We start from the raw sequence: 14,606 nt of genomic DNA, 5'->3' as shown, positions 1-14,606 counted from the left end.
TGTGTCTTTCAGAGCAAACGGTTATTGTACTTGGTATTAACAGGACTCCTGGGGCCTCTAAGACACAGACAGACAGACAGACAGACAGACGCATGCCTTGGATGGCTGGAGTGTGACAGTTAAGATTGAGAAGCCATTAGAAACGCCACACACACAAACACACACACACACACACACACACACACACACACACACACACACACACACACACACACAAAGCTCCCATTTACAAATCTCTTTGGCATTCATCTTTAAAAGAGTTTGGGGAAGATGAGTAAGTCACAAGACGTTTGGGCAGATCCATGTCTCCAACCTTTGAGGAAGAAAATTAATTACTTAAAAACCATAGATGAAAGCAATTGTCCTGTTTGTTTTTTTCCCCTCTTCTTGCCAAAGGAAGTTAAAGCCCTTTTTGTGGTATTTAATACATAAACCCAAAGTTAGAGCAGCTGCAGATCCATAACTTACCAGTGTAATATTCCAAAACTAACGTATCTGTATGTTAAGCAAGTAACACTGCCTGTTCAGTAGTGGGCGGCTCAAATTCATGCGATAAAGTTCTGACACACTATCTAGATGTTGTTAAAAATTAATCGCTTCAAATTGAATTTAAGAGGTGTTGAAGTTAAAGCGAGAGATCCGTTACTGCCAGCCAGTGGTGAGTCAAGAGTAGCTTTTCAGCTTTTCAAAGAACTACTGAACTTGATCCTGATGTGTCACTCATGTTCTGGGTTACATGCATGCAAGGTATCAGTTCTCATTTAGGTGAACAGAGGAGCGATTATGCTATGTCGAGTCATGTTTGACACAGAAAGCTTGCACATGCGAAGTCAAGAAAATTGAAATGTTTATATATACAGTCCACACCCATCAGAGTAAATTCAACACCTTCTAAAGAGCCGACCCGGGGCCTTATCAGCTCTGAGTTCAGAAACAACTCTCTGGTCATCACTTGTCAAGTGATCAAAAAAAAAAAAAAAAAAACACTTATGAGTAGTGGAAAATTTAGTCCAGGTCATGCAGACCAGCAGGAGTGTGTGAGTCACAACTCAAACAAAGCAACCAGGTTTCTGCCTATGTGAACGTGATCGTGCCTATTGTTTGTTTCTGGGATTGTAGCAAGCCTCGTCACTGTAAAAGCCAGACAATGGTCAGGTGAGTGAGGGTGCACCACACACACACACGCGCATGAGTGCACACACACACACACACACACACACACACACCAGTCCTTTGTCCGATACCCTGCCATGCTGTGACCGAGTTTCCCTCACACACGTTCTTGTCAGACGGTGGATGTGTGGGTGAACTGCACTTAACTGTCTGACAGCATATGAGCAGGAGAACTTTAAGGAGCTGAGCAGCAGTGTGTGTGAGTGTGATAGTAACAACAATGCAGTGACAGTGTGTGGAAGCCACACTCTCAGACTTGCTCAGCGCTTACAGCGATAGTTGGCGCTAATTAAAGCTGTGCTCCTGGTAATTGCCAACAGCCAAAACTTAATTTTAGGGGGTTTGCTGGGGAAAATCTGTATATTCTACACAAACCTCCTCTGCAACCTATAATTTAGCAATCCTAAAAGAAACTGAATATAGAAAACTACAGAATGCTCCTTTATTTAGATGAGCCACTGGTTTATTTTCTGAAAGACAAGGGACTTTAAATCATGAGTCATAAACACGCTACAAACATGGTTCGATTTTTTGTTTTCTCCCCAGTGGCTGCTGACATTCATGCTCCCAGAAAGACACAACATGTACACCTCTCACTCATAAAATAGCTCAAAGCCAAGTGGGAGAGAAAAAACGACTACCCTAGTTGCTATTATGTAAACAGCAACGTGCGCGGCTTCAATTATAATGACTTTAATTCTTTGTTGCTGTTGATTTAACGTTGAGCACAACAATTTTCATGCTGCCCATAATGACTTAATGGCAACAGCCATTACTGAAAGTAATTTAATGGTGGATGACTCAGATGAGCTCTCTTCTAAAATATTTACAGCATTCCCAAGCTTTCAAGAGTCACACTCATCGCTAACCCCTTCTCAGTTAAAAGAGGATTTATGAAGGGCAGTGACACTAGTTGTCACTAGAATACAAATACTTAAAAACCTAAGTGGGGATGAAAGCCGGTCCCACTCATAATTGTGATCTACACAATCATTATGGCGGATACATGCACAGGTGCAGGACTCTCAGTGTGTGTACGTGTGCATGTGTGTGTGCGCACTGATCCTCGCCTCCGCAGCTCCTGCTGAAATTAGATCTCTCTAGTGTTCCTGCGTGATTTTATTGTTTTCATGGTCTGTATTATAAGCCCCCACCCACTACCTCCTCCCTCAGAGCAGCTGGATAAAATACACTTGATGGTGTGCCAAGAAGTGGGCTTTTTTTCTTCCCCACGCCTGAGTTGCAGGGTTTTATCTTTCTCCAATCACCAGTCCTGTCCGTGTACAATGATCTCCCGCAGTCTCAGCGGGATGCAAACACAGAGAGGAGGCACAGGGCAGCAATTGCCCATGTCAGGGAACAGGAGAGCTGCCACTTCTGCTCTGGTTTCATTGACTGGGATGGTGTGCATGTTACTGGCTCTGCATCCCCCTCTGCTGGTGGCTCTGCAATACTCTCATATAAATGTTAACTGCTTCCCGCCAACCACTAAGGATGTGTGCTGTTAATATGTGATGTGTGGTCATTTATTTCTAACAAAACACCTATTAGCGGTAAAAGATTGTCATATCAATTTCACAGAGGTTGAACAGAAACCTTGCATCAAGCAGTGCCCAGTTCAGTGAAGTCAACACTGTGTTGCCCGAGAAAAATGTGACCACACATTTACTGTAACTGGAGGAAATGAAATAAGTAGCTTCAATGAAGGACTTAGGTCCTTTAAAGAAGTCAGAAAAAAGACAGACATGTGATGACAGCTGGGAAGGTAGGGAAAGTCATATGACAACACAGAGTCACATGTTATGTCATGTGAAAATAGCACTACAGAGGACCTTTGGTTATTAGACCTGCTAGTTTTCATTCCAAACGACTGATGTAATGTGACTACAAACACTGGAGTAAAATGGAATGTATTTGTTCATTGTTAGTAGTTTTATAGTTCACTATGCTCTTCAATAATGTGATATATTGTGAGTTTTCATGTCTTTTTGGGTTATTTAACGGCAGAAATTCCAAATCTTCATTCGCCACAGAGACAATATATAAAACTTCAGCTGTAGCCTTTATGTGAATAAAAATATTGATACTTAGTATTGTAAAGTATTACAATACTATTGCACTGTTTTTCTTTTGGTTTATCGACATCTTAAGACCACTTGCACCCTCTATTGACTGTTAATAGTAATGACCTGGGTCAGTTACAAACATCTTACTGACAATTTATGAATCAGACATTATTTACAAATACAATGGCTTTAATTAATTTGAATTAATTATTTAATTAAATAATGTATGAATTTCTATACGCCATATTTAATGACAGAACATAATAATGGTAGATTTGATTGTAATATACAATATTATTTAGCAGAATGTAATCTAGCACAGCAAGTGCAACTAAAACTAACGAACAACGATTTTCATCATCTTTTCATCTACTGATTATTTACTAGATTAGTTGTTTGTTGTATAACATGTCAGAAAACATTGAATGTGCATCACAATTTCTCAGAGCCCAGGGTGACGTTTTGTCTGATCAACAGTCCAAAACCACAAGAAAGTCTGTTTATTATCAGAAGAGAAAGATAACCAGATTTGAGAGCCTGGAATTTTGAATGAGAAGCTGTGCAATAAAAGTTCATTGCAGCACTTCTCCCCTGAGCTAGTCTGTAGTGGTGCACTTGTGTATCACTTACAGAGTAACGGTGGTGGTGCTCTTTCTAAATCTTGACATGGGTGTAAATCAAAGTCAGGTGCTGGTAAACAGCCAGGCCCACTTCAGTTCTCATTTCTAGCATATTATTAAGTCTTACAGACAGGATGGAAAACAGGGCCAGAAAGGTCCAGCTGCAGGTGTTAGACTTGCAAGTTTGCGGGGACATCTTAGCAAATGTTCTGAAATGGTTTGACCCAGAACAATCACTGACCCAGTCCTACTTCCTCAAAACAGGACAGCATGTCTGCTGGCACTCTCCACTGTTCACTTACCACAGAAACTCTTAAACGTTTTTTAACTGTTAGAAATCAGAAATATCTGTCAGGACCCAGAAATCTACAAAATCACTTAGGAATCTCGATGGTTCCTTTAAAGAGCCCTTCTAAAGAAAAGAAGATGTATAATTATAATTCTCTGAGGTCAGTTGTGTGCTTCTTACTTGTGGTTTAGGCTCACAGTTGAAGAGAGGAAGCAGATACTAGATCAGACAGGGTTCCTTATACAAATAAATATGGTTTGACTAATAACTTGGGCCAACATAAGGCTACACTTTTATTAAAACTTGAATATCGGCCAATTCAAGACATTCATCTTGAAAGTAATAAATGAACCTCACTGACCACAGAGTGTTTTCTTGTTTTATTTCATCTAGATGTCTAACCAGAGAATTCATTCCAGTGAGGACAATTTCGATTGCCATCAACAGGTTCATGTCTGTCAGTCTGTACAAGTCTGCAGTGTTTCAATGTTTTTAGCACTGTCTCATGCAGTCATGCACGATCTAAATGCACTTTCAGAGGCATTATCCACCCTACAAGAAGTCCATTCCGTGGGAAAAACAGAATGCTTAGAAGTCTGATTTTTATTTAGGTAAAATTTTAAAAACATTTTATTTGTATATCCACCTAAAAACATCATGTATCAGTAGATTAAATCCAGAAACATCAGCACTAGTATCGGCCTTTAAAAAAGAATATCAGTCAAACTGCAACAAAAATGCACGACAGCAGCTCTTGCAAGGAGCACCAAGTTCTGTCATGAACCCAATGACACCAACCTGCAGTAGCAGCCACGCTCACTAGATGGTGACATCCTACTTTAAAACCTTCCAAAAAAAGCGAGCTGAGCCACTAAGGGAGAGTAGAAAAAAAACTCTCAAATTACATTTGGGAGCGCCAGAGTTTAGCTTTTAAAAACAGCAGAATGGAGGACACACACTTCAAAGTTTCCAGTTCAGCTCCACTGGGCAAGGGCACACGAGTGCAACAGTGGACTCCCTGATGACAGATGGACTCAGAGCAGTGAAGACAAGCAGATGTTTTGGGACCCAGATCTGATCAGCAGTAGAGATTCAACACCTCCCTACGCTCAAAACTGAGCAAAAACACTCAGAGACGGAGAGAGTTGGGGGAAAAACAGAAAGAAAGAGGAAGGGAGAAGGAAAGGGGGGAGAACAAGGGGGACTGTAAGCAGGGGAGAGACATAAAAAGGAGAACGAGTAAGGGGAGGGAATGTAAGAGAAAGTAAGAGTGAGCGACACAGTGGGGATCAGGAGAGCTGGGAGAAAGGAAAGAGAAAGAACTCAGAGAGGGGGAGGGAGAGTGTTTTTATCCTCATGTGCACTCAGTCAGAGGGGTCAGTGAGTGCGATTGTTCCTGGACTGCCTGTCAAAACAGTGTGGCTACCACAGCGCCTATTCATCTCCGCCCCACTCTGAAATGCACGCGCATACAAACCCATACTAACACACTCACGTATGCATGTGCAAATGCACAAGGAGCCTCCAAAAGCTTTTAATAATGCTCTTATTAAAGCCTTAGCAACAACCCAACAACAGCATCAACACAGCCTTTTGAGACCTGCGTCACTGCACCACCATCATCCACTGTGATTGAATTTCAGCTATGTCATAAACATGCACAGACAAGTGAATAACTACAGTGTAAAAGTGGCGGGCAACTTGTCGTGGAGAGTCACAGAAAACATTTTCTTACCAGGTAAAGGAGGAAGGTGTGCAGGCCGGTGCCAAGACCCACCGAGGAGAGGATGCCCAGGCCAACCCAGTAGGCACACCACAGCGTCTTCTTCTCCATGTAGCGCACATACTGTAGAGGCCAGAGAGAGGGACGGTCAACCACATGGCAGAGGCACATGCACAGAGTGTGAGGAAAACAAGAAGGGGGGGGGGGGGGAGGAGGGGAGAGACAGAGACAGAGTGAGAGAAGGTACGAGAGTGAAAGTGTGCAAAACAGAGGGCACTTAAAAGGGTGGGAGAGGGCAAGTGAGTGGTAGAGAAAGAGAGGGAGAGGAAGAGAGTGGGAGAGAGACCTTTAGAGACAGAGGTTGTTGTTGAGTTTAGAGGACAGAGCCGTAGGGTAGGAGTGTTCAGCATACTGACAGAAGAACAGCACCATTATTCTTTCTGGTGGCAGCCAGCTCTTACACAACTAGTAAAGTAAGGCAAGCCAAGATCTCTTTCTCTCTCTCTATGTTCCTCTTCCTCCTGTTCATCCACCACTATCACTCCATCTATCACTCCGTTTACACCTCCCTCCCTCGAGCCAAGGCAGGTTGTTTTCAGGAGGAAGCATGGAGTGTGTAGATTACGGGAAGAAGGGAGGGGACTGAGAGGTGGAGGGGATTGAGGAGAATGGGAGGGGGGCCGAAGACTCTATTTCCCAGCAAAACAAAAACACCACATACTACCTCTCTCTTTGCTGGTATAATGCTGGGAAGTGCAGTGCCAGCCGTGGGTGATTATTAAGTGTATTTACTGAGAGCTGGTTACACAACTCCTGAGTCTCTGCGTATATCATTGAAAAAAAACGTTTTATGGCAGTGGGTTTCAAAACTCTACGGCTCACGGCAGGAAAAACACAAAAAGTGGGGGGAAAATGAAAAGGGGAGGGTTCTAGTCAGACCTATAGCACAGTCTGTAGCTCCAGTAGATTGCCCTGTGGACACGCAAGATCAGCAGGTAAAACTGAGCTTTGTGTGAAGTTAATAATTAAACCAGCGCACACTCACACAAGCACACACTTGTTAGGGATGATGTTCATGAAGGTATCTTCTTATACTCTTGTGTTCCTGCAGTGCAAATCCCAATCTCTGTGCCAATGACTACGTGGGACAGTCGCACTATAATCAGACTTAATCACGCATTTCATTGTGCAGAACCTAAATAAATAGTAAAAAAACAAAAGCAACCTTAGTGGGACAAAGCGCTGGTGTTGGTTGAGTGTCTTGCTAAAGAACACTTCAGTCTGTGGACAGGAGGAGCCAGAGATCAAACCACCAACCCTTTGATGAAGACACACCCGCTCTACCTTCTGAGCCACAGCTGCCCCAAATAATTGTAATACATTCAGTGTTATGGTGGTATGAAAGGTAGGACACTGTAACTTGCACTACGTAATTATATGTCAGCCTAACAAAGTGGAAGTACTGAGTTCAGGTGCTGACCCTCCACAGCACCAAAAGTACGGTCATAATGTACTATGAAAATTATTCCAAAAGTATTCAGTCACCTTCTGGTGTGTTCCTTCAATACAGTAGGCAATGGAGAGGAGGATAAGCAGGATCAGCAGGCCAAACACAGTCTGTCTTTGCTGCCAGAGCCTGGGTGAAGGAGAAGAAGAGAATGAAGGTGGAAAATGATGGATGCAAGTGTGAGGGGGCAGAGTTGAATGGTATACGAGGCCAGGAGAAAGATGGTGTGAAGAGGGGCTAAATGAAAAAAGATGAGGAATCACGAGTGAGGCAGTATTAGAGAGAGGGAACGGATGTGATTCATTGGTGGGGAGAGGATGTCATTTTCATTTCAACTTTTGGGGGAGAGAGACATCTGCTGGAAACGAATCAACCCACTGCAATTACAGTCTTCACCAACAGGAGCAACATGTTCTCAACAGGATACACTGCATATAGACATGTAATCCTTTGGTACAGTACATACCGTGCTGTGGTTTTGAAGGCAGGACTTGTTGTGCAGTGTTTTCACAGTGTATTATTGATCATTTTACGTAAAGGATTTGAATACTCCTTCCACCACTGGTGTAAAGTAACTAGGCAGTTACGTTTACATTTCAAGTAACTTACTGTTACGTTAATTAAGTGCAACTTTGAGGTACTTATGTTTCCATTTTCTCATTCCACTACATTTCAGAGGGAGATACTGTACTTTTTACTCCACTAACTTTACATTTATTTGACTGCTATAGTTACCAGTTATTTAAAAAATTAAGAATTTAAATAAAAAAACAAAAGTGCTTATAAAATACAATTAATTTAACCACGAACGTCACTAAACGAATGCAACTAGTTAACGTAACATTAATGTATCACTGTTAAAAATAAAATAATGTATGTAACAGTTATAATAATAGCTATATGACTCGCAGAGGGCATTATTCTGCATAACGAGTACTTTAACTTTGATACATTTTGCTGATAATACGTATGTTCCTACTTTAAGGACTTCCGCTTGCTAAGCTAAAGTTAGCCAGCTAACGTTGGCAGGGTGAAACTGATGATGTTTGCGGTGATGTAGCCGCAGAGTGTCCTGGCTAACGGCTGTCCTCAGGTGCATGTAGCTGAATGCGGTTAGAAAATGTTAGCTAGCTACCGGCGGTGATACGTTACAGTCAGGCTGAATAGTCAACTGAATTTTAATGAACTCACCGGTGTGCTGAGCGGCTCAGCTGCGTGTGAGATAAGTGAGAACGGCATAAATTCAGAGTGTGAACCCAGTGAACCGTCATACCCCTTCCCACACCGCCTGTCTCAGTCTGCCCGGTGCAGGTAGAGTGAAGTGAAGGGGACATCCTGACTCGGTAACATTATGCCTGTGGTGGAGGGAAGCAGTTGGCCCTACAGCTGCTGCTGTCCAGCTATTGTACTCCAAATGCCTGTTATAGGGTTAATGTGATGTTCACTGTGCAGATAGCGTTTCGGTATTTATGATATTTAGGTTAACCTTATGTGTCCACAAAAAAACACCACTGTTTACTGTTGATAGAGAAATGCCTCCAGTGTATTGATTGTATATACAGGCCTCTTTCCAGTATGATGGTGAGGATGGTCCTTAGCCCTCTCACTCAGGAATGGCTTATGTCTTTAAACTGGTCTCTAATGTCTCTAAATAATGTGTGAATCAAAGGCAGCACCATCTGTATCACACTTCAAATGTGTATATGGTTTTTAAATGCAGAATTTTCAGCAATTTGACCATAATGATTTCTTACAAAATAAGTCACATACCCCCATCAGATTCCTCCCTTTGTTTCTCAGCCACTGTCCTCATTTACATTTTAAGCAAAACAAGTGCAGAGCCACAACTCTGAACAGTATGTTGCCCTGAGGACTCCCAGTACACATGCTATAAATTAGAAACCACTTCTATCAACATTCAGGACAAACTTCTCTGTGCGCTCGTAGACGAGGCCGCAACGTGTTTGCATGTGTCCCCCCCCTGCAGCAGTTACAACACCATGTGTTTTGAGTGTTGGTGAGCAGCAGCTTCTCTCAGTCAGAACACTCCTCGTGGTGCTTGCGGCTCACCACATCCTCTTGTAGTTTAGAAAATAAACACGTTGTCCTCACACACTTAACCACAATGGCCTCCCCGAGAGTACACTCTGACCTTCTTCTGGGCCCTCGGTGTCAACAAAGATTATTAAGTGTGCAAAAGACATGCAGTGCAGCGTGGGGGAAATTTGTTATCAAAGCAAGCTCTGACGTAGTCTGGTCTGATGCTGTTGCTCTGTGGGTGACGTAACATCCGTCATTGAGGTGAAAAGACCTTGTCAGCTCTCTCAGCAGTGATGATGAGGAGTAATGAAGGCCGGGGGGAAGATAAGCAAATCCTATGATGTCTCTTTCTGCTGCATTATAGGTTCCATCAGTCAGAAGACTGAAGACTAAACTATGACGTAGGAGGCCTTCTGGGTTGATAGCACTGAGACAGTCAAGGTCACCTCCTGTCTGGTTATATGTGTGTGATTGTGCTTTTGTGTTTCTGTGAGGGAGAGAGTGTAGGATGGCTACTTTTTTCACAAGCATCATATCCTCTTTTTTGAGATTAACAAACAGCACTAGCGCCTTTTTAAATAAAACTATCATCACAAAAACACAGCTAAGCTGCTGCTTTCAAAGTTAAAGCAGCATTTAAGTTTATGGGTTAGCATGACCAAACACACAGCACAGTATGCCCAAAGTGTCATCTTCACCTTATTTCAGCTTTTTATTGAATTTCTTGTACAGCTTGTACATCATGTGGCACCAAAAGTCCAATAATAACCTAATAATTTTCTCACTAAATTGTTTCTTGTATGAACATCAATATATTTTCGACTCTCTTATTAAACTACGTAAACTTTTTTGACCAAATGCATTCATTCATAACATGCAGGTGGTCAAATGGACGATAGAGGAAACAACTCAGGTGCAATTCGGGGGGGGGGTGCATCCCACCCTTGGTCTCACCTGTATATCCACTCTTTAAGGGTGATGAGCAGCTCCAGAGTGAAGCAGTGGAGTGTGAGCAGAGGTTTCTTCCACAACACCAGACTTTCACGTTCCTCCCGGTCCCTCTGCTTCCTCTCATCCACAGGCAGCTCTGAGTCTAGTGGCACGGCGTGGGTATTGCAAGCACACACACACAAATGAACATGCGAGGAATTAACATTTTTAAAGAGAAAAATCACACAACAAAACCTTTGACATCTTTTCAGAGGCATTTTACTACTGGCGCACTAATAAAAGTATCGATTGCTCAGCTGTATATTAGATGCCTTGTTTTTTTACCTGTCAGCTCTCCATTTTGCTGTTCCTTGACACCAAGGCGCCTCTGAGGTAGTTCACCTTCTGCCCCACACTCTGCCATCTCATTCGCCAGGAAGGAGTCCTGCTGAGAGAAGAGACGGGCCTTCAGCACAGTGTCACGCACTAAATATGCCCGAAACTAATACAGACTCACACGCAAACGACACACAGCACCCCCAAACACTCAAACATGTCTATATACACTCCAACACACCAGCTGACCAGCCGGTGTTTTCCTGCTCCTGCAATCTGCAGATTACTGGTAACCCAATAAGGCCTGTTCATGACCTAATGAGTCCTTGCAATAGCATCAGTGTTGACACTGGGAGTACATGCAAGTCTTTTAAGTTCATTTTTATGTGCACACTCAATTACAACATTTCTACATGTGCCTACAAGCATCGGTCTTACTACAGAGCCTCAGGTCTCAGGAATCTGTCAGTGAGCAGTGCGATGGGGACTCTGACATGGAGGTATGTAGTTTACCATCTGGTGGAATTGTCAGTGTCTCACGCACACACGCTCTCAGAGCTTAATCCCTCGATCCTGTGCCCTTCACACTTGCTGGGCTGTCAGGCTACTGACACTGTGCAGCACAGATATTACAGCAGGCCATGATGCCTCTTTAGAACCTGTAGGAATTTCATTGATACATTCTGAGGTTTGTGAACCCCCCCCCCCCCAGTTCGCTTCAGATTATTTCTGCAGTGATATTTTCAATGATTGTATCTTGCTGAAGTGCCAAGGACCTGAAAAGGTTAAAGACCACTTGTTAGGTTTCAGTATGTTTAGGTGTCGAGTGTTATCTTGAAGGACGCATATACGCACACATCATGAACACTGAACAATGAGGCTGTGGTTACTTCGCAGTCTGATTTGTGCAACTGAAGTGTCACACAGAGGGAAAAAAAAATCTGCAAGGCATTTGGAGAGCTACTCTTGGCCTTCTCAGGGAACCACAAACAAAAGCTTTTCATCACCTTAAACCTTGAACACACACACTCACGCTGAAGCACTGTGCCAATGCTTCATGCACAATAGTATTTAATACACCCTATCATTTTTCCTCTTGCACTGAGGAGAACAATGCACTGTCTTTTAGAAAGGCTCACCAAAGTGCGTCAATGTGTGATATCCTGTTAGCGAACCTAATTATAGAAACTGGTGCCAAACAGGTCACTTTCTACGAAACATGCAACTCAGCTGCCAGTGTAAAAGTGTGTGCTTTACTCTACACAAACGTTCATTTGATTATTAATTCGATTTTGATGCGTTATTCACAATCGATACCTAGTACACAGTGTCACAACAACACTACTGCTTGTGTGAAACACAGTAGCGCAGCACTGCTCCAGCACTAGATTGCGCAATCGCTTCTACCAAAACAACCCAGACCTGTTGAGTAACTCTTGTGCTGCGAGGGACAATGAGGAACTCAAACACAGAGCACATGCACTTCAGGATGAGAAATCTGATAAGCTGCAATTCATTTTCACATTTCAATCAAAGTTAACCAGTGCACAGAAAAGAGATTATACATTCACAAAGTGTAAAACAAAGCAGGGCTGCAGTATAGCAGCCTAATGTGTTTGAGCAAGGCATTATGCAGAGAGGGTAAACTCACCATTCAGCTGATGTTTAATCCGCAATGAACTCTGGGCTCAAATAAAACCTGCAGTGGCAATGTAGGGCAAAAGTATGCTACCCATGAACTGCATCATAACTTGTGTGCAGGGTGTGGTGATGGAGGGGGCCAGTGAGGGTTGAGTACTGATACAGAGTTGCCGGGGGAGGGGAGCGCAGGGCTGACAGAGGAGAGGCACAGAAAGACAGAAAGAGGGAGAGATTTCATCACTTGCCTGGTAGAACCTCCAGAGAGCCAGTCTAATTAAAGTTCTATAAATAAGTGGATCACTTTCCTGGAGCGCACTTCTAACGCCTCTCAGTCCTCAGTAGGTTTCACACAGAAAGTGAATGAATGGCATTTGGGCAAAGAGAGCTCAGTTAATTCCCAAATTGGAAAAAAAAAAAAAAAAAACACCTCAGGACATCACAGTTTTCAGGTCAAAACTAGAGACAGAAGACCTCAACTGTATGTCACCATGTTCCAGCGCCATCTTGTTTATCAGTGTGAGAACAGTATTTCAGACCTCTTTCTGGTTCTCCAGCAGGTCACTCTGTTTCCGCTGGTGGAAGTTCTTCCTGATTGGACATGAAAACAATTCAGAATTTTTGAATTACTGTCTCTTGGGACCTTATTAGTGAGATAGCAGTAGGAGTAAGTTTCAAGGGGACAAGGCCTTCTGTGTCATTTACAGCATCACCACAGGACTTCAATGACAGTGTATGTACTCTACATTAAAGTGCGTAACATGGATGATATCTGTGTCAAGCACAGCCATTGGAGGCTGCCCAGAAGTCTTAGCACGTAGAAAGTGACGTAGGAAAAAAAAAAGCATTTGCCATGTCCTCATTATAAAATGCTGCAGATAGCTTCAAAAATGTTACAGCTTTTTATAGTTTTTGACACAACTTGATGCTCCAAACTGCCTGTTGCTCTTTTAAGGCATACTTTGTGTTGTAGTCACATCAGAGGGTCCCTGCTTTGCTCAGTAGAGGGCAGTGTTGGCTCAAAAGTCAGCAAGAACAGAGCGTTCCTGAAGAAGACAGTGCTAAAGCTGAACTCCATAAATAAAAGCTCAGTGTTCAAAATCAGGAGTTGTTTCACATACTGCATGCTAATTGTATTTGGTACGCACTATAAACTAATTGTCACAGTGTAGTGTTTTGCATTAAAAGAAGGTCAACATGTTTTACCATTGGGTAGTAACAGGAAATAATATAATACTACATCTGCCAATGGACATGAATCAGACTGCAAATCTCACTGTCAACTAAACTTCACAAAGACAAAGCAAATTGTCTTTCTAAAGATTTAATAGCATTTTTCTTATTCTTTCAGGTTGGTCTGCAGCTGTTTCACCACCAGCAACCATATATTTTATTGTCTTAATTAATCAACTTAGAATATTTTGCAACTTATAGTATTTTGCAGCAGTGAGCAAGTACATCAAGAGCACACAGGAAAATCAATTGTCTTTTGCTATTAGTTTTATGGTTTATAGTTCTGAGCCCCCCTCGTGTCCTGGATTGTCAACTACCTGACTGGCAGACCACAGTATGTGCGCTTACATTCCTGCCTGTGGCCATCAGACTGTTCAACTGCTCCCTCTGAGTGTCAGACACTCAGAAGAAACAGACTGGAAATATTCTACACATACTACCTCACTATTACTTATTCTTAAATGACAATACATATATATAGACATACATATTGCTGCTGTATATATTTCTAACTACATATTGTAAATTTGTTTTTTTTTAATTTTCTATTTCTTATTTTTATATTTTGTACATACTTTTATTTCTAAATTTATGCTAATTTCTGATTCTGATTCTGAGTAATTTTGTCACTTTTCCCATTATGAAGTAGCACAGTACATACTGAAAACCTGCTTAGAATTAGTGTTCGGACATTATTATTATTGTTGTTTAGTGTACACTGCACATTATTATTATTATTATTATTACATTGTATCTAATATAATATGACATTATGGAGCTCATCAGATAGCTGAAACTAAGACCATATTGTTGGCATCATTTTAATTCATTTGTATAATGCTGGTGTAGTGTGTGTGTATGTGTGCGTGCGGGTGTGTTCCACTGCTTTGTTCTCTGGAATCCAGACTGTTGCGACGTCATAACATTCTGACAGTCAGTAAGAATACACAAGTAGCTCACATTTCATTTGGTAAAGCAGATACCACGTCGGTAACACAGCTCAGCTTAAACAGGACATCATGTCTGAAGGTTGTGACACTTCTGGGAACGC

General features: G+C 42.2%; 2 protein-coding genes across 5 annotated transcripts in view; one reads left to right on the top strand and one right to left on the bottom strand.

Moving 5' to 3' along the window:
- Positions 1–12,396, bottom strand: part of LOC139295060 (vacuole membrane protein 1-like) — a 53,942-nt gene extending 41,546 nt beyond the window's left edge. For 2 of the 4 annotated variants that reach the window (XM_070917136.1, XM_070917138.1), the window contains exons 1-5: positions 12,336–12,396; positions 10,694–10,793; positions 10,373–10,511; positions 7,417–7,507; positions 5,884–5,994 (exon numbers count right to left, since the gene is read on the bottom strand). In XM_070917136.1, coding sequence (XP_070773237.1) covers positions 5,884–5,994; positions 7,417–7,507; positions 10,373–10,511; positions 10,694–10,793; positions 12,336–12,338 — 444 coding nt within the window. In that variant the 5' untranslated portion in view covers positions 12,339–12,396. Of the gene's footprint in view, positions 1–5,883; positions 5,995–7,416; positions 7,508–10,372; positions 10,512–10,693; positions 10,794–12,335 lie in introns of those variants that run through there. The other 2 variants (XM_070917137.1, XM_070917139.1) reach the window with 2 other exon arrangements.
- A 2,155-nt stretch (positions 12,397–14,551) lies between these two features.
- The window catches only part of LOC139295764 (salivary glue protein Sgs-3-like), a 2,830-nt gene continuing 2,775 nt past the window's right edge, over positions 14,552–14,606 (top strand). The window contains exon 1 of the mRNA XM_070918020.1: positions 14,552–14,606. This exon is cut by the window's right edge and continues 108 nt beyond it. Within this exon, the coding sequence (XP_070774121.1) occupies positions 14,575–14,606 (32 nt within the window). The 5' untranslated portion in view covers positions 14,552–14,574.

The sequence above is a fragment of the Enoplosus armatus genome, chromosome 13 (genome assembly GCF_043641665.1).
Source record: "Enoplosus armatus isolate fEnoArm2 chromosome 13, fEnoArm2.hap1, whole genome shotgun sequence".
NCBI lineage: Eukaryota > Metazoa > Chordata > Actinopteri > Centrarchiformes > Enoplosidae > Enoplosus > Enoplosus armatus.
The sequence above is the reverse complement of the archived record's forward strand: the minus strand, read 5'-3'. Positions and strand labels throughout refer to the sequence as shown.